The sequence below is a fragment of the Thunnus maccoyii genome, chromosome 2 (genome assembly GCF_910596095.1).
Source record: "Thunnus maccoyii chromosome 2, fThuMac1.1, whole genome shotgun sequence".
In the NCBI taxonomy this organism is placed as follows: Eukaryota; Metazoa; Chordata; class Actinopteri; order Scombriformes; family Scombridae; genus Thunnus; species Thunnus maccoyii.
In genome coordinates this window covers 21,221,548-21,246,962 of record NC_056534.1, presented here as the reverse complement: position 1 = coordinate 21,246,962, position 25,415 = coordinate 21,221,548, and the positions used below count along the sequence as shown (strand labels likewise).

The 25,415-nt window shown below is 38.7% G+C and overlaps 1 protein-coding gene across 1 annotated transcript; it reads left to right on the top strand.

Annotated features, from left to right (window-relative positions):
- Window positions 1-252: 252 nt before the first annotated feature.
- On the top strand, window positions 253-25,067 carry LOC121886504 (glycine receptor subunit beta-like). The gene is made up of 10 exons (XM_042396539.1): window positions 253-509; window positions 595-818; window positions 1,391-1,458; window positions 1,758-1,984; window positions 3,727-3,809; window positions 13,582-13,719; window positions 17,027-17,179; window positions 20,423-20,571; window positions 24,007-24,165; window positions 24,314-25,067. Exons 1-10 carry the CDS (start codon window positions 253-255, stop codon window positions 24,605-24,607), a joined length of 1,752 nt encoding a protein of 583 aa, XP_042252473.1. The 3' UTR covers window positions 24,608-25,067.
- Window positions 25,068-25,415: the final 348 nt, after the last annotated feature.

Below are 25,415 nucleotides of genomic sequence, written 5' to 3'. Positions count from 1 at the left end.
CTTTTATAGGTACCACCAGGTCCACCATTTTTTTCATCAAAACACTTGCATTTCTATTTTTCTGTGTTAACTCCAACACACTCCCATCTCGACGCACAGTAACTCAAAAAAAGCACCAATTTTGTTCATTGACTTCAGCTCTGCATTTAACCCTATCGTGCCAGAGCTCCTCCACAGGTGACTGTGCCTGAGCCTCTCTGTCTGTGGATCACTAACTTCCTGACAGACAGGAGGCAGCATGTGAGGCTGGGAATGCACACCTCCACCCCTATGACCATCAACACTGGAGCACCACAGGGCTGCGTGCTCTCCCCTCCCCTCTATTGTCTGTATATGTGTGACTGCACCTCCACAAGCTCCTCCGTGAAGCTCCTCAAGTTCACAGATGACACAACCGTCATTGGTCTGATCCAGGAAGGGGACGAGTCTGTGTACAGACAGGGAGTGGCATGGCTAACATCCTGGTGCAGCCATAACAGCCTGGAGCTAAACACCCTCAAGACAATAGAGTAAACAATAGACTTCAGGAGAGCCCTCCCTCCGCTGACCATCAACAGCACCAACAGTAGCTGTAGAGTCATTTATATTCCTTAGGACCACCATCTCCAAGGATCTTAAATGGGACATCAACATAAGCTGCATAATCAAGAAGGCCAAACAGAGGATGTTCTTCCTGAGGCAGTTGAAGAAGCTCAACCTGCCGCAGTTCTACACTGCCATCGTCGAGTCCATCCTTACATCATCCATCACTGTTTGGTACAGTGCAGCAACCAAACAGGACATTCAGTGGCTGCAGCACATGGGCCAGGGGCCCAAAGGTCTCTGGCACTGAAAGTGCCAGGAACCTATTGTTTTTGAAGGGATTATTATTATTATTGTTATTATTATTATTATTATTATTATTATTATTATTATTATTATAGTATGCCATTGCATTGTTGAGGGTCTTAGGATGCTCGAAAAATCACGGAAATTGGCACACACATCAGAGCTAAATATGCTCAAAAATGAACGAAACTTTGCTCATGCATCAGAAGTGGTGAAAAATGTAATATTTTCTTCTATTTTTATCCTTCTATGTTGTGGGAGCAAAATGCCAAGACGCATTCTTTGTATGCTTGCATACTTGGCAAATAAAATCTGATTCTGATTATGTGTGGAGTTTTGACACCATTTTAAAATCCTTTCATACACAAATGCATGATGTGTTCAGGTGTAAGGCTTATGTATGTCCTGTCAGTGCATTCATGTGAAATTCCAAGTGGAAAAGGTGCCTCTCCCAATTATACAGTGGTTCATTAGCATCTGATCAGACAACATCACTGTTTTACATGGAATAGAATAGTCAAATGTTATATGGCTCTAAGTGTTGTGTGTATGTGTGTTTCAGGTATCCCTGTTGAGTCCAAGGTGAACATCTTCATTAACAGCTTTGGGTCCATCCAGGAGACCACTATGGTAACATGCACACACACACACACACACACACACACACACACACTTAATGTTACTTTTGTATTTTCTTTAGTTTCACATTGTGACTTTCTATCTGTGGATCTATACTGCAGCTACTATGCTATGCTTGATACCACTAAGGTATGTTTTGTCATACTACCCTGTCACACTGTTCAAAACATAACATGGTAATATTAATATTAGTAATATTAGCAGTGTAGCAATAGTAGTAACCGCAGTAGCATTAGCTGGAGCCGCAGTAGACATGGAGACAATTATTAATATTATGTTTCTCTGCACAGGACTACAGAGTGAATATATTTCTTCGCCAGAGATGGAATGACCCTCGCCTACGACTTCCAACTGACTATAAAAGTGAAACGCTGACTATTGACCCGAAGATGTTCCAGTGTTTGTGGAAACCAGACCTTTTTTTTGCCAATGAAAAAAATGCAAACTTCCATGATGTCACACAGGACAACATTCTGCTCTTCATATTCAGGAACGGAGATGTCTTAATTAGTATGAGGTGCACACACACATTTTTCATACTTTTTATGGCATTTTTGCCCTTTTTGAGAAGTATAGAGCAGTGTCAAATCATCCACTCTTTGATTAAAGCAAGCAGGCAGCACATTAGTAACAACTATCGTACAATGTAAGTTCCCATGAATTACCAAGTACACAGCCACAGTTTACAATCTGACTTATAACAAGGGTGAGACAGGTACCTGTATTTTACAGGAAAATGTACTAAAAAAATGAACACAGTGAAGGTGTGATAGTAAGCAAGAAGACAGGTTTTAATGTCAAAGTGACACTCTACATAAAAGATGGGCAGACCAATCAGTCTAAAAGTTCATTCAGTACAACAGATAAGATTCTGCTGTTGTAGCAAACAGTCATCATGTCCATCATCAATCAATCAATCAATCGGTCAGCCGCTTTATTCCAGACTGAAATATCTCAACAACTATTGGATTGTCATGACATTTTGTACAGACAATCATGGTGCCCAGAGGATAAATCCAACTGACTTTTCCTCTAGCACCACCATGAGGTTCACATTTTAGTCAGATGTTTCAACAACTGCTGGATACATTGCCATGAAATTTGGTACACACATTTGTGTCTCCCTTGATGATGGCACTTTTTATCTAGTGCTGTCATAAGGTCAACATTTTAAAAACTTTAGCCTCAGCTATGCTCTGTTTAGTGCTAATCAGTAAATTTTAGCACACTAACTGGGAATCCACACAGAAAGAGAGACATGAGTGGCACGGCACGTAAGCACTATTGGAGCGTTCTATCTGTTCAATCTACACTGAAACCAACCTGTGTTCAGCATCTCTGTCCACAGAAGCAGCCGTCTGTCAGCAACAGCTCTGGGGGAGCTGAAAGGACAGCTACCAGCCAAACTGTCTTGACCAGGCTGACTGACAGCAGATTTTTACTGAACCAAAATAGTTTGCATGTCAGCTCCATGGGAAGAAATCGATTATTGTTTCACTGATTATATTTCCCGCCCACTGATGTGAGCAATCTGACTATAGTGAAACAGGCAAGCTCATAGGCAGACTGGGAACTGATTAATCAATATAGATACAGTTAATAATTTCAAAACAAACAGTATATACAGCAGGAGATTTGTGTGATTTAAACAGCTGTCTGTGCAGATTACACTTCACTAAACGTGACAGAGAGGAAACAGACAGACTCTGAGCTTAAAAAATGCAGGAGGTCCTGGGGAGACGCACGTCACTCGTGTGGGTTGATACATTTAATAAAATGGAAGCTGTATGTGTTCTTTGAGAAGCGCAACTGCTGCTTAACGTCAGCATGTAAGCAGTGTCATTGTGAGCATGTTAGCATTTACCTCAAAGCATCACTGTGCCAAAGTATATCCTCACAGAGCCTAATGTGGCCTTAATGTGGTTGTAGACTCTTAGTTTTGTTCCCATACAGACCAAATTGTTTTGATATTGGGAGGATTAGTGTAGAATTAGAAACATTTAGATTTTTATGGTTAACTCTGAGAATATAAATAACACTTCAAAAATTTTAATTTTAATTTATCTTTGTTCTTGATGTTTCCCTAGTGTTAGATAGTATGGAGAGAGAGGATTTAATCAGAGTGGTGTAGTGAAGCAATGAAACTGAATTTCACCAAGAATTATCCTTCAATCGAGCTGTTTTGATCTTTTCTCCTAATGAACCTTGTGAGTGTGTGTGCATTTGTATTTGTGTGTATGCATGTCTTTGTGTGTGTAGGCTGTCGGTGACGCTGTCTTGTCCCTTGGATCTCACTCTCTTCCCCATGGACACACAACTGTGTAAGATGCAGCTGGAGAGCTGTGAGTACATTCACACAAAGAGTGGTCTTTGCACACAGGTGTGTAGAAGATAAAACAATAGTCCAAAGGCAAAAATTGTCAACACAAGGGAATTTATTTAATAGCTATATTTTGGTCAAGTGACCATCATTGGGCATTTCACACAGCAAAAAAACAACAAGCCTGCATATAAATACATGTATTCACAGAAAAATCTGCCAGTCTTAGGGACCACACAATCAACGATCATATGGGAGTAATACACCTGGGAAGGGGCGGGAGAAAAGAGAAGATATATTGATTCAGCCCAATAGGTGAATCTGAAACAACAGATAAGTGAACACAAAAGTAAATAAAGATTACCTTCTAACCATTCATTTTAATGAAAAGTACCATGATGGTCTGTGAATGAAGTATAATTCACTTGCAGTTGTTCACATTGTATAATGAAAGTTAGTTCCCATTTTGGGGGGTTCATTGTCCTAATCCATATAATGCAATTATATGCAGAGCATCCACTTCTTCCATTATCCAACTTGTACAATGAAAATTGAAACAGGAAGTCGAACGCTGGAAACAGAGACAGCTCACCTTCAAAGTAAAAGCTGGTCATTTTGAAGTATGTTGGCTGCAGCTCAGCTTAACCAAATAAATAAACAAAAAGCCTAAATAATGAACGTAATTCATGACTTCTTTTACACACTTGAAAAAGAAGGAGATGAAACTCTGTAAAAGGAAGCAGGGGAAGCAGAACCAGCCCCAGGGATTTTCAAAGTAAACGCATCATATTTTACTGAGACGCTGCTGCCTTTAACATAAAGTACCGGTGAGTCCAGCTTTATGTGTTTTTGGTCTTGTTGTGTGCATGATTTTATCAAGTTAATCTCTTGCTGCAGTCGCCAATTTAAGAAGAGCGAAACTAAATAAATACGCAAATAGCCTAAATAATGAATATAATTCATAACTTCTTTTACACACTTTGGAGATTAAACTATGTAAAACTAAAAGGAAACAGAGGCAGCAGGACCAGCCCCAGGGATTTTCAAAGTAAACGCACTGTATGTTACACAAACACACTGAGCCTCTGTGAAAATTTAACATAAATCCAACTTTATGTGTTTGTGGTCTTGTTGTGTGCATGATTTTATTGAGTTAACCTCTCCAACCTAACACTGTTTAAATTGTTTACCTGTCCACCAGCATAGCTAACTGTTAGCCTCAGAGGATTTCTAATGCTAGCAGTGCTAATTGGTTTGTAGGTAAACTAGCTAGCTGTTGTAGCTAACAAACTGCTGTTGTGTACTAACGTTACTTGTTTATTATTATGCTTAAACTAAAGCTGCAATTCCTACATTGTCATCTGTGGGTGTCACTCCATCAAAATCAACAAGAAAGATTAACCTTATAGTCAGGGTTTCATTTCAAAGCCAATGGCTTAAAGTAAAGAGAAATTACAACAGAACCAACAAATATGTGTCAAAGTCAATTTAGTCTTTCTTGAGCAGTTTTAGCAGCCCTTTTACAGTTCCCTTACTAAACCTTTGCTGGTACACAACTTAACATTACATATGTGGCTCTACTGGAGTAGACAATATGTTGGGACTTTTTCAGGGAATTTTGCCTTAATTTTTTCCAGGTTTACTCACTCGACCACCACACTGGCTTCCTTCACCTTGTTCACATGTCGCAGGCTGACAAGATGTACCAGCACTCAAGCTTTAAGGAGCATGGAGGTGTGTGTAGTAAAAGTCAAGTAAACAGATTCACACTGAATTTACCATCTCACTTAGACATCTGTTTTAAATGTAACAAAACATTTACTTTTATTACAGAGTTTCCAGAGGACCAGAGTAGAGAGCTTGTGAGACACCAGGGAAGACAGCTGTGGATGTAGTGTCGCTCACCTCGGATGCTTTTGCTGAGGTTTCACTTGTCTGCTTTCTGAGTCCCTTACTGTACCAAGACTGACATTCACAGCAAAACACCATTCGCTTTTCTGTCCAAAGGACTAAGACACACATGGTGTTGGGTCTTTACAGTTATTAAAAAATTAATAATAAATGAAGAAGAATAGAATTAGTATTAATTAGTGATCACATACACAGCCTGGCCTAATACTTCTCTAAGAAAGAATGCTACGATCCAGAGAGGCACCACACAGTTTAATGCCAGAAGTCTTATCAAAGTATGAAAAGATGATATCAGTACAAACAATTGCAAACAAGAAGTAAAAAATCCAAGGCACTTTGAGTCCTGAGTTTATTGAAGACACATTACAGCATATGTACATGAAAAAATGGTAAGAGTATATTGATTCAGTTTTGTATTTAAACAGTCTTTTAATTTACTGGATGATTAGAAGTACAGTTGATGTACAAATATATTAATTCTTCATCATCTGGTTTTGTTTTGTTTTTTTGTCATATGACCTCTGTCTTCAAAATAAATAAAGGATATACTCTCTATTTGTTGTTGAAATTGTTATTCACTGAGCACTTCAGTGACTAACTTAGCAGTCACTACTTTAGTGTTTTGTGACTTCACCATGCTATAGAGGGTGACAAAGCAAATGTCCTGATATAGTTTTATGAAATTTGAGGAATTTTAAACAGTGAATATAATCTGCAACCTTTGATTGGATGTAAGGCTTAATGTTTTTTTCCAAAACTCTGCTTTGTTTGCTGTTTGCTTTGTTTTGCATAATCCTGAATGCAACATCACTAAGTGTGAGTACTTAATGCATACTTAGAGGATTACTCATTCAGGTGAACAGTGTTTTTATTTATAACATCAGGTATGTTATGAAGAAACCAACTAATACTGGTAATCTCACGCTGATTCTACAAGATTAATTACAGTAAGATGGTCTGGTAGACAGCTAAGGCTGGCAGCATTTAATTTACTGGAAGTGAAATGTGGCTAAAGAGTCCAAATTCAGACTTGCGTAACCTATCAGGGCTTATCCAGACCAATATATATTATCAAGAGAATTATTGTAAGTTCAAAGCCTTCCTAATGGAGCATGAGGAGCATTTTAGAAAACAAATTTAACAGACAGCTCACACATTATTAAGTGTATAGATCATAAAGCAGGCCTCAAGTCTTGCAAACATCTCTCATTTTCTAATGAATTCTTTATTTCTTAACCTTTCTCATCTCCACTGCCCTACAGAGGATCAACAAGAAGGGGGCTAAGTATAATACAACTGGCCTAATGTTTCCCACATTTACGTAAAACTTTAAACCAAACTCCTGTTGTCTAATCAAACATTTTTAAACTCACAATAGTGGAAGATCACAAAGTTTGCAAAGTGTAGCATGTTGGATTTTTGTATCATTTAATTTAGTTTATACAGTGCTGCTTGAAAGTTTGTGAACCCCTTTAGAATTTGCTCTATTTCTGCATAAATATGACCTAAAATGTAATGATTTCCATTCAAGTCCTAAACTAGATAAAAAGACATCAGTTAAACAAATGAGACAAAAACCTTACACTTGTTCATTTATTTATTGAGGAAAATGATCCAACGTTACATATTTGTGTGTGGCAAAAGTATGCGAACCCCTAGGATTATCAATTCATTACCTTATTTAAAGAAGAGAAATCTGGGTCTTCACTGTCAAACTCTGAGCTTCACAACACAGGTTTGTGGAAGTGTATCATGGCTCAAACAAAGGATATTTCTGAGGATCTTAGAAGAAGAGTTGCTGATACTCACCAGGCTGGAAAGGGTTACAAAACCATTTCTAAAGAGTTTGGACTCCACCAGTGGACTGTCAGGAAGATTGTGTACACATGGAGGACATTCAACACCATTGTTACCCTCCCCAGGAGTGGTCGAACAACAAAGATCACACAAAGAGTAGGCGTGTAATAGTCCGAGAGGCCACAACGGACCCCAGGGTAACTTCAAGGAAACTAAAGGTCTCTCTTGCAGTCAATCAATCAATCAATCAATTTTTATTTATATAGCGCCATATCACAACAGAAGTCATCTCAAGGCACTTTTCACATAGAGCAGGTCAAGACCGTACTCTTTAATTTACAGAGACCCAACAATTCCCCCATGAGCAAGCACTTGGCGACAGCGGTAAGGAAAAACTCCCCTTTAACGGGTAGAAACCTCAAGCAGACCCCGGCTCTTGGTGGGCGGCCATCTGCTTTGACCGGTTGGGTTGAGAGAGAGAAAGAGAGAGGGAAAGGGGGAGGGGGGACAGGAGAGCAACAATCACAACAACAACAACAAGCACAAGCATCAATAGACAGGGAAGGATGCCATCAGGACTGTGAAGGACCGCGAAGGCTCGGCCCGGGACTCAGGTTTTCCTGTGAGATGAGAAAGCACAAAAAACTCCGGGGAAGAAGCAAAGTTAGTGACATGCATTGATGTTACATGAATGCATACAGATGGAGAGGAGGAGGAGGAGAGAGGAGCTCAGTGCATCATGGGAAGTCCCCCAGCAGTCTAGGCCTATAGCAGCATAACTAAGGGCTGATCCAAGGCGAGCCTGGTCGGCCCTAACTATAAGCTTGGCTACAGTCGATGTTAATGAGTCCACCATCAGGAGAACATTGAACATCAATGGTGTGCATGGCAGAGTTGCAAGAACTACTACTCTCCAAAAAGAACATTGCTGCCGTCTACGGTTCGCTCAAGACCATGTGGATAAGCCAGAAGGTGATTAGAACAATATTCTGTGAATGGATGAGACCAAAATTGAACTTTCTGGCTTGAATGAGAAGGGTTATGTTTGGCAATGAGCAAACACCACATTCCAGCATAAGAACCTTAACCCATCTGTGAAACATGGTGGTGGTAGTATCATGGTTTGGGCTGCTTTGCTGCCTCTGAACCACGACAGCTTGCAATCATTGATGGACCTATGAGTTCTGAGTCATACCAGCCAATTCTACAGGAAAATGTCAAGGTATCTGTCTGTGAACTGAAGTTCAACAGAAAGTGTGTCATGCAAACACACAAGTCATTCTACCAAAGAGTGGTTCAAGCAGAAGAAAGATAATGTTTTGGAATGGCCGAGTCAAAGTCCTTACCTCAATCCTAAAGAAATGCTGTGGAAGGACCTGAAGCATGTAGTTCATGTTGAGAAGCCCACAACATCCCTGAGTTGAGACTGTTCTGTAAGGAGGAATGGGCTAAAATTCCTCCAAGCTGATGTGCAGAGCTGATAAACAGTTACTGGAAACATTTGGTTGAAGTTATTGCTGTAAAAGGGGGTCACACCAGTTACTGAAAGCAAGGGTTCACATACTTTTGCCTCCCACAAATATGTAAGATTGGATAATTTTCCTCAATAAATAAATGAAAAAAATGTTTTTTTTTAATTTGTCTCATTTGTTTAATTGGGTTCCCTTCACCTAGTTTTAGGACTTGTGTAAATATCTGATCGTGTTTTAGGTCACATTTATGCAGAAATAGAGCAAATTCTAAAGGGTTCACAAATGTTCAAGCAGCACTGTATGTTTTTATCATACATACAGTAAGTGATACTGTCATACAATTTGGATGTTTTTTTCCTTACACTGAAACAAGGCTAAATGTCCCTGTCAGTCCTAACCTCACTGACCTGCACTGAGACACTCAGCCGGTTGCATCTCTGCAGTGAAATGGGATCAGAGTAACTGCCTCTCTCCTAACTCAATGTACTAGATTCTCCAGGTTACACTGGACAGGCTGTGTAACTAACTCATTGTTCAAATTCACATTTCTTAGCATCACATCACTTATTGTAATACATTTAAAATACTTTAAATCTTACTTCTGGTAATTTCCATTGAGTTGTATTTATAAACAACATGTCTGATAACACCCAAACAATGTGATGACATGTGATACAAGGAATTCTGAAAGCAGTCCAACCCCTTCACTATGACTGTACTGAAAATTTAAAACTCTGTGGTTTTCATATTGTGAATGTAGCCATGTTTTATGTGCTATGTTCAGAGGACTTGCCTCAAACTGAAACATTAGAATGTAAATTGATAACCTACAGTTCCTTTTCAAGACAGTTTCAAAATGCCTTAATGTGTTACTGGGCTAATTCAGTGAAAATTCCAAATTACTGTACTAATATCATCTTGTCATACTTTGATACTGACTTTTTCTGACATTAAACAGTGTGGTACCTCTCTGGATCACTGCATTCTTTCTTAGAGAAGAATTAGGCCAGGCTGTGTATGTGATCACTGATCAATACTAATTCTATTCTTCTTAATCTATTATTAATTTTTCTATAACTGTAAAGACCCAGCACCATGTGTCTTAGTCCTTTGGACTGAAAAGCGAACTTTGCTGTGAAAGTCAGTCGTGGTACAGTAAGGGATTCAGAAAGCAGACGTGAAACAACAGCAAAAGCATCTGAGGTGAGCGACATTACATCCACAGCTGTCTTCCCTGGTGTCTCACAAGCTCTCTACTCTGGTCCTCTGGAAACTCTGTAATAAAAGAAAATGTTTTGTTACATTTAAAACAGATGTCTAAGTGAGATGGTAAATTCAGTGTGAATCTGTTTACTTAACTTTTACTACACACACCTCCATGCTCCTTAAAGCCTGAGTGCTGGTACATCTTTTCAGCTTGCAACAGGTGAACAAGGTGAAGGAAGCCAGTGTGGTGGTGCGAGCAAGTTCACTTGGAAATAATTAAGGCAAAACTCCCTGTTAAATTCCCAACATATTGTCTACTCCAGTAGAGCCACATATGTAATGCTAAGTTGCGTACCCAGCAAAGGTTTAATAAGGGAACTGTAAAAGGACTGCTAAAACTGCTCAAGAAAGAATAAATTGACATTGACAAATATTTGTTGGTTCTGTTGTAATTTCTCTTTACTTTAAGCCATTGGCTTGAAAACCATGAAAAACCATGAAACCATGACCATGAGGTTAATCTTTCCTGTTGACTTTGATGGAGTGACATCCACAGATGACAGCGTAGGAATTGCAGCTTTGGTTTTTATTTGTAACTTAATTCCTCCAATTATAGTGGACCAAAGATATCTTTATCTTTATTATCTTGGTGCAGTCATATCGTGAGTTTATGCATCAGCCTAACAATGGAGGACTCACACCTGTCAAATAGGACAAATGACATTTATTATATAATTCAGAAAATTTCTTTACTTTGTAGTCTGCATGTACAAACACACTGCTGGTAATGTACACATCTGTGAACATAAAGACCACACTCAAGCTTAATAAATCATAAAAGCATGCTAAACACCTGTAATCCTTCCATATATGACTGAAGAAGGTCCAGTTAAGTCACTTCTACCATAAATGTGGAGATTTCACACAGACTTAGACGAGGAAATATCCAAATGATATGCAAAACAGCTGATAATAATAAACAAGTAACATTAGTATACAACAGCTGTTTGTTAGCTACAACAGCTAGCTAGTTTACCTGCAAACCAATTAGCACTGCTAGTGTTGGTAATCTTCTGAAGCTAACAGTTAGCTATGCTGGTCAGCAGGTAAACAATTTAAACGGTGTTAGGCTGGAGAGGTTAACTCAATAAAATCATGCAAACAACAAGACCACAAACACATAAAGTTGGATTTACCGGTACTTAATGTTAAATTTCTGCAGAGGCTCAGTGCATCTGTTTAACACACAGTGCGTTTACTTTGAAAATCCCTAGGCCTGTTTATGCTGCCTCTGTTTCCTTTTAGTTTTACATAGTTTAATCTCCAAAGTGTGTAAAAGAAGTTATGAATTATATTCATTATTTAGGCTATTTGTTTATTTATTTAGTTTTGCTATTCTTAAATTGACCACTGCAGCCAACACGCTTCAAGATGTGCAACTTTGGGGTGGTCAAAAGATCTAGGGACCACTATGCCAAGGTGCTTAAAGTGAGAGCTAACTCTCTTGAAAGGAAATTCAGAAGATCTCAGAAGTCTCGGTGCTGGGCTTGAATCAAGACCTTGGCTTGGTGTGTTACAATATAGCCAAATATGGGTCTTGTCCTGCTGCCTTGGCTTTCATCATCAGGTGCTTTGCCGTCTTTACAGATGACTTGCCATTACTTTGTGGGTATCTGGGGGAGAAGGTCATATGCTCCAAGCTGAATCACCGAAACTCCTGTGATGAGAATTGGGGTCTGTTAACCGAAATCACAATGTCCAGAATCCCTTCTTGTGTGAAAAGGGCTTTTAATTACCAGATTACTTTGCTACACTTGGTATTTGATAAGTAATAAATTTCATGGAAGTTGGAATAATGTAATAGTCCACAGTTATTAATTACTTTAGCTCATAATCTGCCTGCAATCTCATGCGGGTGTAGTGTCTCTTTTTCTTGTTTTGTGTCCAAGGACCAATGGTGTCATTCATTCCTTTCCAGTTAACATATTCTGGATATGGTGAATGATGTCACCCCTGAGTGAATCTTAGATAACCATTCTCTCTCCTCTGAACACTATTCCATCCTGAAAACTTCACCCTGGAATGAATAATCGGCATCTACAGCTTTCGATCCGCTTCCATAGCAGTACCTACAGATTGCAGCTAGTCTCTCTGATGAGACTGGTATATAATGAACCATGTTCACCATCTCTGTCTCAGAGGCTATTGGGTCTTTAAGGCTCTCTTGAAAGTATGCCTTGTTCAGAGCACCTGCCAGTAACATGTACCTTCCTGGTACATAGGTGACTTTAATGTCATACTTTTGAAGTCTGAGCAACTTTTCCATGGCAATAACCATCACCAGACACTAAGGGCCAGGTTATGCTAGAAAATAACAAATTTGTACAATATGATGTCTGACCACATCACAAGGTAAATGTTTATATAGCTTTGCTGAACATCCACATTCGAAAGCAGGGTGAAAAGCCTGCAAAAATAGAGGGTAAATGTCTGCATTTATACAGTGCTTTTGTCCAAGCCAGAGCTCATGACCACAGGTTAGGGTTGATATGTAGATTGACAGGTAAATCAAGAGCTTCACCTTAAGGCTCAGCTCCCTCTTCACCACAATGGTCCAGTACAACATTCACATTACTGCTGAATTTGCACCAATCCACTTTTAGATCTCATGCTTCATTTTACCCTCACTCATGAACAAGATCCTGAGACACTCTTGGGCCAGCAACGTACTGCAAGGTAGCAATCCACTGTTTCCAAACCATGGCCTCGGACTTGGAATTGCTGACTCTTATCCTGACCATTTCATACTTAGCTGCTAACTGGCCCAGATCTTCAGGTCACAGTCTGATGAACCAACAGGACCATGTCATCTGCAGAGCAGAGAAGCAATTCTGAGGACCCACGCTGTGTCAACAATGATGGAGTCGAACATTCACTAAAAGCATGTTTGACTTCCTGTTGAGAATACAGACTCAGCTCTCACTCCTGTTACATGCAGCTCTGACATTGTCAATTTAAAAAACAAAGCAATGAGAATAAAAGTGCCCCTCTGAATACAGCCAGGGATCTGAAGACAATGAATGAAAAGGGTTTTAATTGTAACTGAGCTACATTTAGCCTATTGTGAATGTTTTGTGTGTACTGTAATTATGTTTATTATTATCAGCTAACTGCTGGCTTGTTAATTTAAATGCTGTAGTCTCTAGTGTACTATATTACAAATATGCAGAAATGGGAAACAAAGTCGAAAAAAAACTGAGAAAAGGACCAAAAAACAGACATTTAAAAAAAAACGTAAAATTGTGTAAAGTATGTAAAATATACATAATGGAGCACCCAAACTAAAGTCTGTTGTTGTAAAGCTGTTGATGTTGAAAATATAGACTATTCATTTTCTTTGTGTTTTAGTTGGCTATACCACCAGTGATCTTGTGTTCATGTGGCAGTCTGACCCAGTTCAGATGGATGAGATTGCTCTTCCTCAGTTTGACATCAAACAAGAAGACATAAAATATGGAAATTGCACAAAGTACTACCAAGGAACAGGTTAGTAATTAGTAATCATAACTAACGCAGTAACACTGCCACTACATTAAGCGTGAATGTAGCAAATAATCAAATTACTACTAACACTACAAACATACATTGGTTTGTTATGACCTTTACTATTACATTATACTTTACAATGATATCTACAAATATACCTTATTACTTCCCATTAATATAAACAACCATAGCAACTTTTGTTTTGTTCATAATAGAAATGCACCGATATGGAATTTCAAAACTGATCATTTTAACCAATTATTCTGAGTTCATAAGTTTGTTGTGGCTGACACCACAACTACAAATAGAAAATAAAACCGATGTTGAGAGAGCCTCCACTATCCTTAGAATAAACAATGAATGTATTAATTGTATACTTTTTTGTAATAAACTAGACTAATTACCACCAGACCTACATGTTCACAAGCATGTATAGGCCACAAAAATCATTAGAATCACTTTGCATACTGTTGGATTGATTAACTGTTTGACATCTTTAAACTGCAGTCCATAACTCTAAAATATTCAATATATTATCACATATCACAAACAAAAGCAGGTTGGAACCAGAGTATATTTGGAATCTTGACTTGAAAAAATACTTAATTAACCAATTATCTAAGTATTAATCTGTTTAGTTAAGCCACATTTAAAAACAAGGAGCCGAGGCCCACAGTCACTTGCTCTTAGCTCAACAAATTTAACCTGTGATGACCTCCACCTCTACTGACTGCATCCTGTAGAGTCTACAGGAGAGGTCAGGCAGAGTATAGGGACCAAAAATTGATTTATACCATAAATTGTTACGTGGTGGCTGGGATCTTTATTTACCTCAACTGCAGAGGAAACCAGACTTTTTCAATTTGCTGTTGATAAATGTTTTACATCTATGGATAATAAAAATGTTCAAAGTAGGAACGGGGCTTTCCTGTTTGGAAATAAGCCCTGCCCCAACAGTGTCTCAACTCCGCCCCAGGTTTAGGAAATACACCCACACCCAGTAAAGTCCCATCCCTGTCTCCATTGTTTCCCTTATAATTGTACAGGCCTTGCAGGTCACCAGGCCAACGAGAACTCCCACCAGGCCAAAAAAATATTTTGTTTCAATGCCAATAATAACGAGAAATATCCATTCATTCGGAAATCAACAGCATTTGGGAGCCTCTGTGCAGCGCTGTTCCGAAATGTGAGTTAAGGAGTTAACCTCTATGTCATTGCCTGGGAAACTCTTGGTAGCGTAGCTCCTTTTAAGAATAGGGCAGTGCGTATTTTGTGCGTGTGGTGTGAGAGGTTACGTGAGAGAGCGAGTGGCAGGAAAATAACAGTGAATGCAAGCAGTGCAGAGGAAAAGGTAACAGTAAGTTGTCAATCTGGCAGTAAATGTACAGTACAGTGTACGTTGTGTCAGTTAATAAATGCTGCAGCTTGTCAAGACCAAGAAAATCGCGTCTGGACTTAGCTCCAAAGTTAGCAACAATGGGTTAACATAACCTGCAGACACTAAACAAAGAAATAGAAAACGGAGAAATGTGTGACTGCTGAGTCTCCCGCACCGTTACCCTTGCGTCACGAAACACCACTCCTGTCACTTAGCAACCTTGGCAGCTGCAGTTGACAATCGGGAGACAGCTAGTAGAAATGAAGCCAGAACTTTTAATGTTATTATTGTGGCAGCCCACCCAAGTCCAGCAGCACCACCAGGGACTCCATGCTCAGCTGAACCAAAATATACATAAACACATTTTATAAGGCCTAATATTTATAAAATTGAATTTAAGACTTTTTAAGGACCTGCAGACACCCTGTTATTCCAGTTCTTATGTACTCTATTTATGTTGTAAATAGCTGTAAAAACAAATATATGTATTTAACAATTACTTTATTTGATTCAATACTTTTTATTTTTAAACTAATCTCTGGAGTAGAGAAAAGAACCTGTCCATTCTCTCTCTGCTCTCCTCTTCTCTGCCTCTCTCTGCAGCAGCGTACTTGCTGACAACAGCAGCTCAGCTTCAACACAGCTACCTTACTGTACTGTGACAAAATAATCTCAACTCAAAGCTCCACTAGCACTTTTTTTCTCGCAAAAAATAATCTCATTGACAGAGAGACGCAGCAAATTATGTTATTCAGTCTATAATGTAGGTATAATAAAAATCCTAACTGTTATGTATCTTAATAAAATAAAACAAAATTTAATATGGATTGATCTGTTCATTTTAATACATTTATATTTATTGAAATGTGGTGATTTCTGTACATATAGAGCCCCATAGGCAGCGCTGTTGTTCTGTCCATTAAAAACATGAAGCTTCACTTTACATTCAAACTAATATGGCAGCTACAATTGTTAGATTTCATTTGTGAGAACATTTATCTTCCAAAAGGAATTACATCATATATCAAAATGCTACGGAGACATTAGAGCCAACGGTAAATCACTAAAGAGCTGCACGGAGTTCATTGGATCATGTTCTCCCCAGGATGACGACATGTTGACTGGCTAATCATCTCAGGAGCAGGCTGCTAGCGGCTGAGATGATGTTTGTCTCAACCGGCCAGCTGCTCCAGATTTCCAAACAGGCATTATTTGGATAAGATGACCACATATTGGGAAGCTACATAATTACCTAAAAAACTTAATAAAATGATATATTAACAGTCCTACAATGAAAATTACAACAGCTTAGCCTTGCTCAAAATCTCCACCATTCCTGCTGCCAGTTGGTGCAAAATGCATTCTGGGATAGGTTGGGCCGTCAAAGGATCCATCCATTGGATTATGAAATGAAATTTGGGCAACAATGGCAGCATTTCTCAGCCGCATTTGAAGGATCCTTCGAAATGGGACAGCCCTAGTCACACTGCCAAAACAGGTGGTTTAAAGTCATGTGACTTGAGGCTCAAACTCTGGCATGTAGTGACATTTTACCTTTACTGTGCTCTGTTTAAGGGAATGCAATAACCTGACACACATACATTTTTACATCACGTAGAAAACACTGCACTTTAAGTTAAAGTTAATGAGGCACAGATAACAATCACAATAAAGTCTTTCAATACTATATACAGTATATATACAGTAATGGTTGTGCTGTCATTAAATAAACTTTAGGAAATAAATTGCATTCACAAGTTATGCTGTGAGGAAATAAAACGCAAAAGACACTGAATTAGGACCTCCGGTTTTCTTCTATACTCTCACACTACTGAAATTACTGGAGTTTCCAGTCATTTTTATATTCTGTAAATGTTAGCAGAACATTTTTGAGTAATCCCTTATTAGTCATTCTCTTTCTGTTTCTAGGATACTACACCTGCGTTGAGGTGATTTTTACACTGCGGCGGCAGGTTGGTTTCTACATGATGGGAGTTTACGCTCCAACTCTGTTGATTGTCGTTTTGTCCTGGTTATCCTTCTGGATCAACCCTGATGCCTCCGCTGCAAGGGTGCCACTGGGTGAGTCCCCCAAATACACATGTAGCACCTGACCCATGTAGATATTTAGTTGGTAACGGTCTAACAAGTGTATATTATGAAAATTGCTGGCAAAACAATAGGCACTAATCAACCAATCAAACCAATTTCCCTCTGGCATAATAATAAAGTTTGTCTAATCTAATCTGGAAATGTGTGTTTTTAGCAACTTCAATGTTTGGGGTCTGCCATATAGAAAATCATACACTCATACATAAGCACAGATGGCTAATGTGGGCCCAAGTCTCTGAGTTTAGTTTAGTTTTTTTGTTGGCAGAATTTTATTGAAGGCAGAGTTAAATTGATAAACAGATAAGAAAACTGTAATGGATCTAAGGAAACAGGTATATGATCACTTATGTAAGTTTTGACCAGTCTCTCAAAGCATTTCATTATCCCTAATGTCAGAGCAATTGGCTGATAATCATTTAGACATGTAACTGGTGTTTTCTTGGGTACAAGCACAATTGTGTTCTCAATGGTTCTTTTGGAACACAGTGACGGCTTAAAAACATAAAGCTGAAGTGCTGAACAGGCTTAAAATACAAAAATGAATAAATATAAAAGTATATAACACAATAACACATAGGAATAAAAGGAAACAATAAACATAAGAATTATATTAATAAAAGAATTGTGGCGCAATAGAAGATGAATGCATGGTGTCAAGCTCAACTCAAATTGAATGCCAACAAGAAGAGGTGGGTCTTCAGCAGCAACTTTAAAGTTTCCAGATTCTGAGCACTTCTTATACGAATAGATAAACTGTTCCAGAGATTTGGGGCAGCCACCACAAAGGTTCAGTCATCTTTATTTTTGTGCCTGGATCTCGGAACATCCAAGTTTGATGATGCAGGAGTTCTGCTAGATAAGATGTGATCACGCTTTCTTTTACCAGGTGGAGGATGAGCAGCTGCATTTTGTACTTACTGCAGATGACGAAGAGACAAGTGTTCCACAGCCACATACAAAGAATTACAATAGTCTAACCGAGAGGTAGTAAAAGCATGAATAACTCTCAAAATCTTTGGGAGAGAGATAGGCCTTTACCTTGGCTAAAAGCCTTAACTGAAAAAAGCTAGTTTTGACAGTGAACTAATCTGCTTATCAAATTTGAAGGAGCTGTCAAAAATCACACCAAGGTTCTTAACAAAAGGTCTATTGTAAGAAGCTAAAGGGCCAAGAGTATTAGCAGAGTGATCCAAAAGGTCAAGTTGTCCAAACATAACAATCTCAGTCTTATTTTCATTAAGACTGAGACAGTGTAAATCCATCCAAGTTTTGATATCTTTTAAGCAGTTCAGCAAAGGCTGCATTGAATCTTTACTTTTTGTTTTCAAAGGCAGATAGATTTGTATATTGTCAGCAAAACAATGAAAGGGAATAACATGTTTCTTAAAGATGGATCCTAAAGGCAGCATATACAGTGAAAAGAGGATTGGGCCCAAAATGGAGCCTTGAGGGACCCCACAAGTAAGTGGGGCTGCAGTCGAAGAATATTCGCCCAGGTGAGCTGAGAAACTCCCATCTGTCAGGTATGACTGAAACCATTTGAGGGCAGTACCTTTGATGCCTACACATTGTTCAAGACGTGATAAAAGGATCCTATGATCCACAGTGTCAAAGGCAGCAATCAGGTCTCAAAGCACCAGAATAGCAGAGTTCCTTGAATCAACAGTTAAGAGAAGATCATTAAAAATTCTTAAAAGAGCTGTTTCAGTACTAAGGCATGGTTTAAACCCAGACCGAAACTTTTCATAAATGCCATGATTATCTAAAAATGTTTGCAATTGAATAAAAACTACTCTCTCCAAAAGTTTTAACGGCTCCCTGGTATTTTGATAAGCAGTCCTATAAAATTCCTAAGGAGACTTGCAGCTTATCCTTCTTCCACTTTCTCTCAGCTCATCTACATGCACATCTGAGAGCACGGGTAGTATGGTTCAGCCACGGCTCTGAAAGTGGTTTAGTGCATTTAGTCCTAAAAGGAGCAATAGAGTCCAATATATCAGTGCATATCAGTAGAGTCAAAAAGGGTGGTAAGTTCCTCAGCACTGTGATCCCAGCAGCTATCCAGGGTATAAAGCATAGAGTCTTAAAAGCAATAGAAAACTGCAACAAAGTTGGAGGGTTAATCGCACACAGACGGCGTGCAGGAGCATAAGTTGTAACCCTAAAACAAAGGACTGTAGCAGTAAATAAGACATAATACATACACGTAACTATAAGACAGCACAAGGTCCAGTGTGTGTCCCTTTTCATGTGTTGGGCCAGTCACCAACTGAGTGAGATTAAGAGAGTCAATAAGATTCAAAAAGTCTTTCACCAGAGGTCTGGTTTCATAGCGATCTGGCATTAATCAGAGCCATACAAAGATTAAGCTCCTTGCTGGCCAATGTTGAAGCACGACCCAGTGGGCAAAGGTTTCCATTGTACACGCCACTATGATGTGAAGTTTCTGCTCTTATGCTGCTCTTTGCTACCTTCCTGGCTGAATGCTATATTTGCATCGCTTTTAATTGTGAATTAAGTTCTTGTGGCAGTTTTAGAGAGTAATTTCCTGTGTGTTGCTTTTTAGGGGGTTTCTTTATGTCAATCATTTTCTAACTGCGGAGCTCATGTTCTATGATTTATACTGTTGCTATACTCAGCCACATACATTGCCAATTGAGGTTTTTATCCATGTATTGTTGGTCTACTACTGTCATGCTACAATAGCAACTAATGAGGAGAGAATGTCCGCTCCAAACCATTAATCCAGGATTTTAATTATTTGCAGTATAACTGGGTGTCTTGGACTTTTGCTGTATTTATCATTTCAATAGCTACGATATTTCCCTCATGGTCTGTTGCTTTTAGCAGGGGAATTACCCAACTGTGGTTAGTGCCAGGTCCACACATAGCAGTTTAATTCGATAGCGTGGTGTCTTTAGGAGAATGGCCAGCTCATGCCTTGGTCCACACATAGAAGGTGCTCACTAGACAGTATATCACATCTGATGTGCCTCTTAGGGAACTGGGCATGTAGCAGTTGGTCCTGCTGGCTTCACCTTGTTGATTAATTAGAATGGTTGGCATGTGGCTCTGAATCTAAGGCTGTGTTCCTTGTGAGGAATGACAAGGTCAGAGCTTAGACGCAAATGTTGTACATATTCTTCATTTATATAATAATCTGTTCCACATGAGTTGGTTGACTGAAACGTGTTAACATCTGTGTTTTTCTAGGTATTTTGTCAGTACTCTCTCTGTCCAGTGAGAGTATGTCCTTGGCTTCAGAGCTACCGAAGGTTTCCTACGTAAAGGCCATTGATATCTGGCTCATTGCCTGTCTACTTTTTGGGTTTTCATCCCTGGTGGAATATGCTGTGGTACAGGTCAGTTCTTACATGCAAACATATGTCTACACATACATACGTAAATGAATAGATACCCAGTGCCTTCATACCCATCATTAGGTTAGACTCTCCCTGGCCAGAGTGTCTGGGATAATGGAAGGAGAAAGCAATGGCTAGAGGTTGGTGAAACATTCAATTCTCATAAGAATTGCAATGTCATCTTCTATGATTATGAATTGATTCACAAATGCCAAAAATGATTTTTGGAATAATGTTAGTTAATAATGTCATGTTGACAGAATGAAAAAGGCAGAACTCAACCACGAAGGAACAGTGCAGGGAATTACAGAGTAGAGAATACTTCATACGTTATCATCCAGAGACCAACATTCTTCAACAACAACAACTCCACAAACGAACCAACTAACGAACACACACTGCAAACGTTAATCAACTCTGGTCGGAAAAATCATTTCTAAAAATTATTTCTAAAGCTTTGCACCTGTACAGCGTTTAGGATAATGACTTTCCCTGTTACTAATGGTGTGTCCACTGCTGGAGACATAACGTAAAGAGTGCGTCACACTTTTATTTCTTTATTTCCCCTCTTACTCCAGCACATACACCAATTTCTATTTTTGCATAAACATTTTAACCAGTGATGTCGAAATCGGTATATTACACTTTCATTTCATACAGGCAGAAGTCAAATGAAGTTATTTTTTTTAAATCAAAAAGTGCACACTTTTCTTTTTTTCATATTTGTCAGACAGTGACCCTCATCAAGACCAGCTAGTTTCACTGTCAGTGTTGTTTCATATTACATTTCAGTGGACTAAGGACATGAGGGAATGATTTGCCATACAGTGTTCTGGATTAAGAGCCTAAATATTGCTCTTTCTATTTATTCAAGCAAGAATCTATTTTTTTGATAGAGAATTGATTTTGGATCAAATCGTGACACCAAGAATCAGAATCGAATTGTGAGATTCCCAAAGATTCCCAACCTTAGAGGTGGCACACCAGCAACAGGGCAAAGTCATCTTTACCTTCAAGTCATGTTTTTACTCAGCAGTAGGAGATCTACACTGGTTAATGAAATTACAAACAGATACACAAATTTTACATTTCACACACACAAAAAACTGGTGATGAGAGATCAGAGATACTGGTTTGTTTTTTACAAACGTGAGTGCAAAGGACATGAGAATGAAGATATTTAACTTGGACGAGTAAGAAAGAGTTGGGGTAAGGCCACAAGAAACATAGCAAACACACAGAGTGGCAAATTGAAGTGACAAATCACTGGCAGCGAGCGCAATGGGATTACAAGCAACGATGGACTCCACAGAGAGTTGGCAATGCTAAATAAGTATTCACTATAGTAAATGAACAGGAAGGATTGGAAGATCTTTTCTTTAATATTAACCCAGTAGTTAGTTGCCTGTACGTAATCATGTCTTAACCATCATTTATTTGCCAAAAACTGCTATTTTTTCTAACCATCACCAAGAAGGTTTAGTTGCCTGATCATAATTACACCAGATCAGAAAATGATGTTTTTGGATTGTCATATGGGTCCTTTTTTACAGCAGTAACATCTCTGTCATTTAGGTGTTAGGACTAGTTGGAATCTAGTCAAATGTAAGGGACCAAGTAATTTGCAGTAAATGGCAGAAAGGGGAAAGAGAGAGCTGCACATTCATAACTCAGATGCAGTCATTTTATTAGTTATTCAACATTTCAGTAGATATTGGCACTAGTACATATGGTCTTCTTCAGGAAAAATCAAATATATTTTCGAGGGACAGTACATACAGTACCAGTCAAACCAGTAGTTTGGACACACCTAACCATTTCCTTCAATGAGAAAGTGTGGTACTGACTGGTACTGTAAATTATTGGGTTGGGTGTGGACGGAATCTTATGTGTAATTTTAATTTTAATTTTTAATTTTAATGTTTTATTTTAATGTCATATTTTCTTCAGACCCTCCTCTTGACCTTGAAAAAAATGCAATATCCTCCCCACAAGTTCTCAAAATAATATATTTATAGCAAACATGACAAAGAGGTGAAAATACAGCCACTCTATACCTTTGAATGATTGGTTTTACAGCACCAATATGCGAACTGTCCAGCTCTGTGGCTGCCGAAGAAATTGAGCACCTTTTTCACCCTGAATTACAACAAATAGCATCAAAATAAATATGAATTACTGTGACAGAAGCCATTTTTACCACTGTAGCTGACGCTCAATAGAAAGTGGATCATGCAGTAAGACAGTGACACTAAACGCACAGGTCATTCTACTAAAGCATTGTTAAAGCAGAATAAATTTAATGATTTGGAATGGCAGAGTCAAAGTCCTAACCTTAATCTTGTAGAAATACTGTGGAAGGACCTGAAGTGGGCAGTTCATGCAAAGAAACCCACCAACATCCCTGTGTTAAGACTGTTTGGTAAGGAGGAACAGGCTAAAATTCCTCCAAGCCGATGTTCAGAGCTGATAAACGGGCACTGAAAATGTTTGAAGTTATTGCTGCAAAAGGGGGTCACACCAGTTACTGAAAGCAAGGGTTCACATACGTTTGCCTCACACAAATATGTAAGTTTGGATAAATTTCCTCAATAAATAAATGAATAAGTTTAATGTTTTAGTCTCATTTGTTTGATTGGGTTCCCTTTATCTAGTTTTAGGACTTGTGCAAAAATCTGATCATGTTTTAGGTCATATTAATGCAGAAATAGAGAAAATTCTAAAGGGTTCACAAACTTTCAAGCATCACTGTAGATACACTCTTCAATACCACTGCTAACAACATACTGTCTGCCCATGACATGTAGGCTGCAGTTCAAGTTTGTTACCCTACGGTGTATTACCAGCACACAGACACTAACATGCCACCCCCTGGCGGCTGAGACAAAAAGAAACATTTCTGATACTTTCAAACAGAACTCTGAGTATTACTATCAAGTAATGGGTCACTTGTGACTACTGCCTGGAGCACTTACACTTAACTTTGGTGCAGCAGAGTGGGAAAACATGAAGACAAAGCACAACAGCTTTTTCTTCAACTATCTTTATCCAACATTATGCAGCTGACCAAGGAAGAATCCCACTGTCAGACCTGAGAGGGATATTATTATAGCCTACCACAGGTTCATTTAGTTTGGTATTTACTAACAATGATGATGTAAATGATCCATGCAAAGCTGAGTTGATCTGAAATAACTGCCTAAAGAGTCGGGTTCTGCTTGAGGTCTCTACCCGTTAAAGGGGAGTTTTTCCTTACTGCTATCGCCAAGTGCTTGCTCATGGGGGAATTGTTGGGTCTCTTGAAATTAAAGAGTACCTGCTCTATGTGAAAAGTGCCCTGAGATGATTTTTGTATGTATTGTACATTACATTTACATCTCATTCTCCCCCTCCCTCCTCTTGTCTCTCTGTGGTTTTCCCTCTCTCTCTCTGTAGGTGATACTGAACAGCCCAAAACTGATTGAGGAGGAAAAGGCCAAAATGGCCACTAAGGAGAAAGCTTTGAAAGAGAAAGAAGGAAAGAAGCCTCCAAATAAAACTAACAACACAGTGAATGGGACTGGTGGAACACCTATCCATGTAAACACTCTGCAGGTAAACACTACTCATATAACTGTATTGGCTCCCCTGGGGGACCCCAGTAAACTGTAAGACAGGATTAATGACTCTTTCTTGATACAGCAAAATATCAGGAGTGACAGTATCAGATGATTTTATTCAGTCAGCCTCTGTCTTTTAGCAGGTGGTTGAAACTCGCTGTAAGAAAGTTTGTACCTCCAAGTCAGATCTTCGCTCCAACGACTTCAGCATCGTGGGATCTCTACCTCGAGACTTTGAACTTTCCAACTTTGACTGTTATGGTAAACCAGTTGAAGTATCAGGGGCCCTCAAGTCCCAGAGCAAAGCCAACAAGAAACCTCCCCCACCCAAACCCGTCATACCCGCTGCTGCCAAACGTATTGATCTCTATGCAAGAGCCCTCTTCCCTTTCTCCTTCCTCTTCTTCAATGTCGTCTACTGGTCAGTCTATCTGTGAGAGGGAAAAGAGGGTGACAAAGTGGTCTGAAATTAACTACACTGAACTGACAAATGACAAAGCAAATTCATATACTGAACTCTGTGCTGGTATGATCAAGATTTCCATCATTTCAGCGTTGCTGTGAGACTGCTGTGGTCCCCTTGGTGCAACAGTATATTGAATTGCCAACTCCAAAGCCTTGGGGCTGTTGGATGAGCCCCTATAAGCCCATGCATTAAGTAGGCACTGCATGTGTGTCTGTCATTAATAGGACATTGTGCTTTATGTAAACTAAATCTTGCTGTGGTTACACCAATACCCTCATGTTGTGTATTATAAATAAATGATTTTTATGGAAGGTAAGATTACTGGTAAGACTTTATGTTAAAGGTATAGAGCTCCAAATGGCTAATACTAACTATAAGACATTATAAAATAATTGTACGAATATATACACAGAAAAAAAATCCATTGTAAAATAACTCAATAAATCACTACAAGAAATTCTGTAATTTAATCATTATTTATGATAACATATTTGCTCAGTTTCTAGAAGATTCTTTTTAACAAGATTTTTTCATGTTATAACATGACTATGTCACAATACATACCAAGGTGTTCCATTTTGACAAGAAACTGTTTTTGTTATGCCATATCCGTTGATCTTGCTTATCATTTATGAGCATACAAACTTGCCATGATGACAGTATATAACAGGAAATGTTTCTTGTTAAAACTGATAACAATTTATAATAATCATAAAATTGATAACATGATAAATATGTGGAAAGGATCTTGTATAAAGGAAACAAAATTCTTATTTTAA

Coding starts and splice junctions, on each gene's coding strand:
- LOC121886504 (XM_042396539.1), top strand. CDS start 253: ATGCACACCTCCACCCCTATGACCATCAACACTGGAGCACCACAGGGC. Junction 1,459..1,757: donor CCATCCAGGAGACCACTATG/GTAACATGCACA, acceptor TTCTCTGCACAG/GACTACAGAGTGAATATATT. Junction 17,180..20,422: donor CGCTGCAAGGGTGCCACTGG/GTGAGTCCCCCA, acceptor GTGTTTTTCTAG/GTATTTTGTCAGTACTCTCT.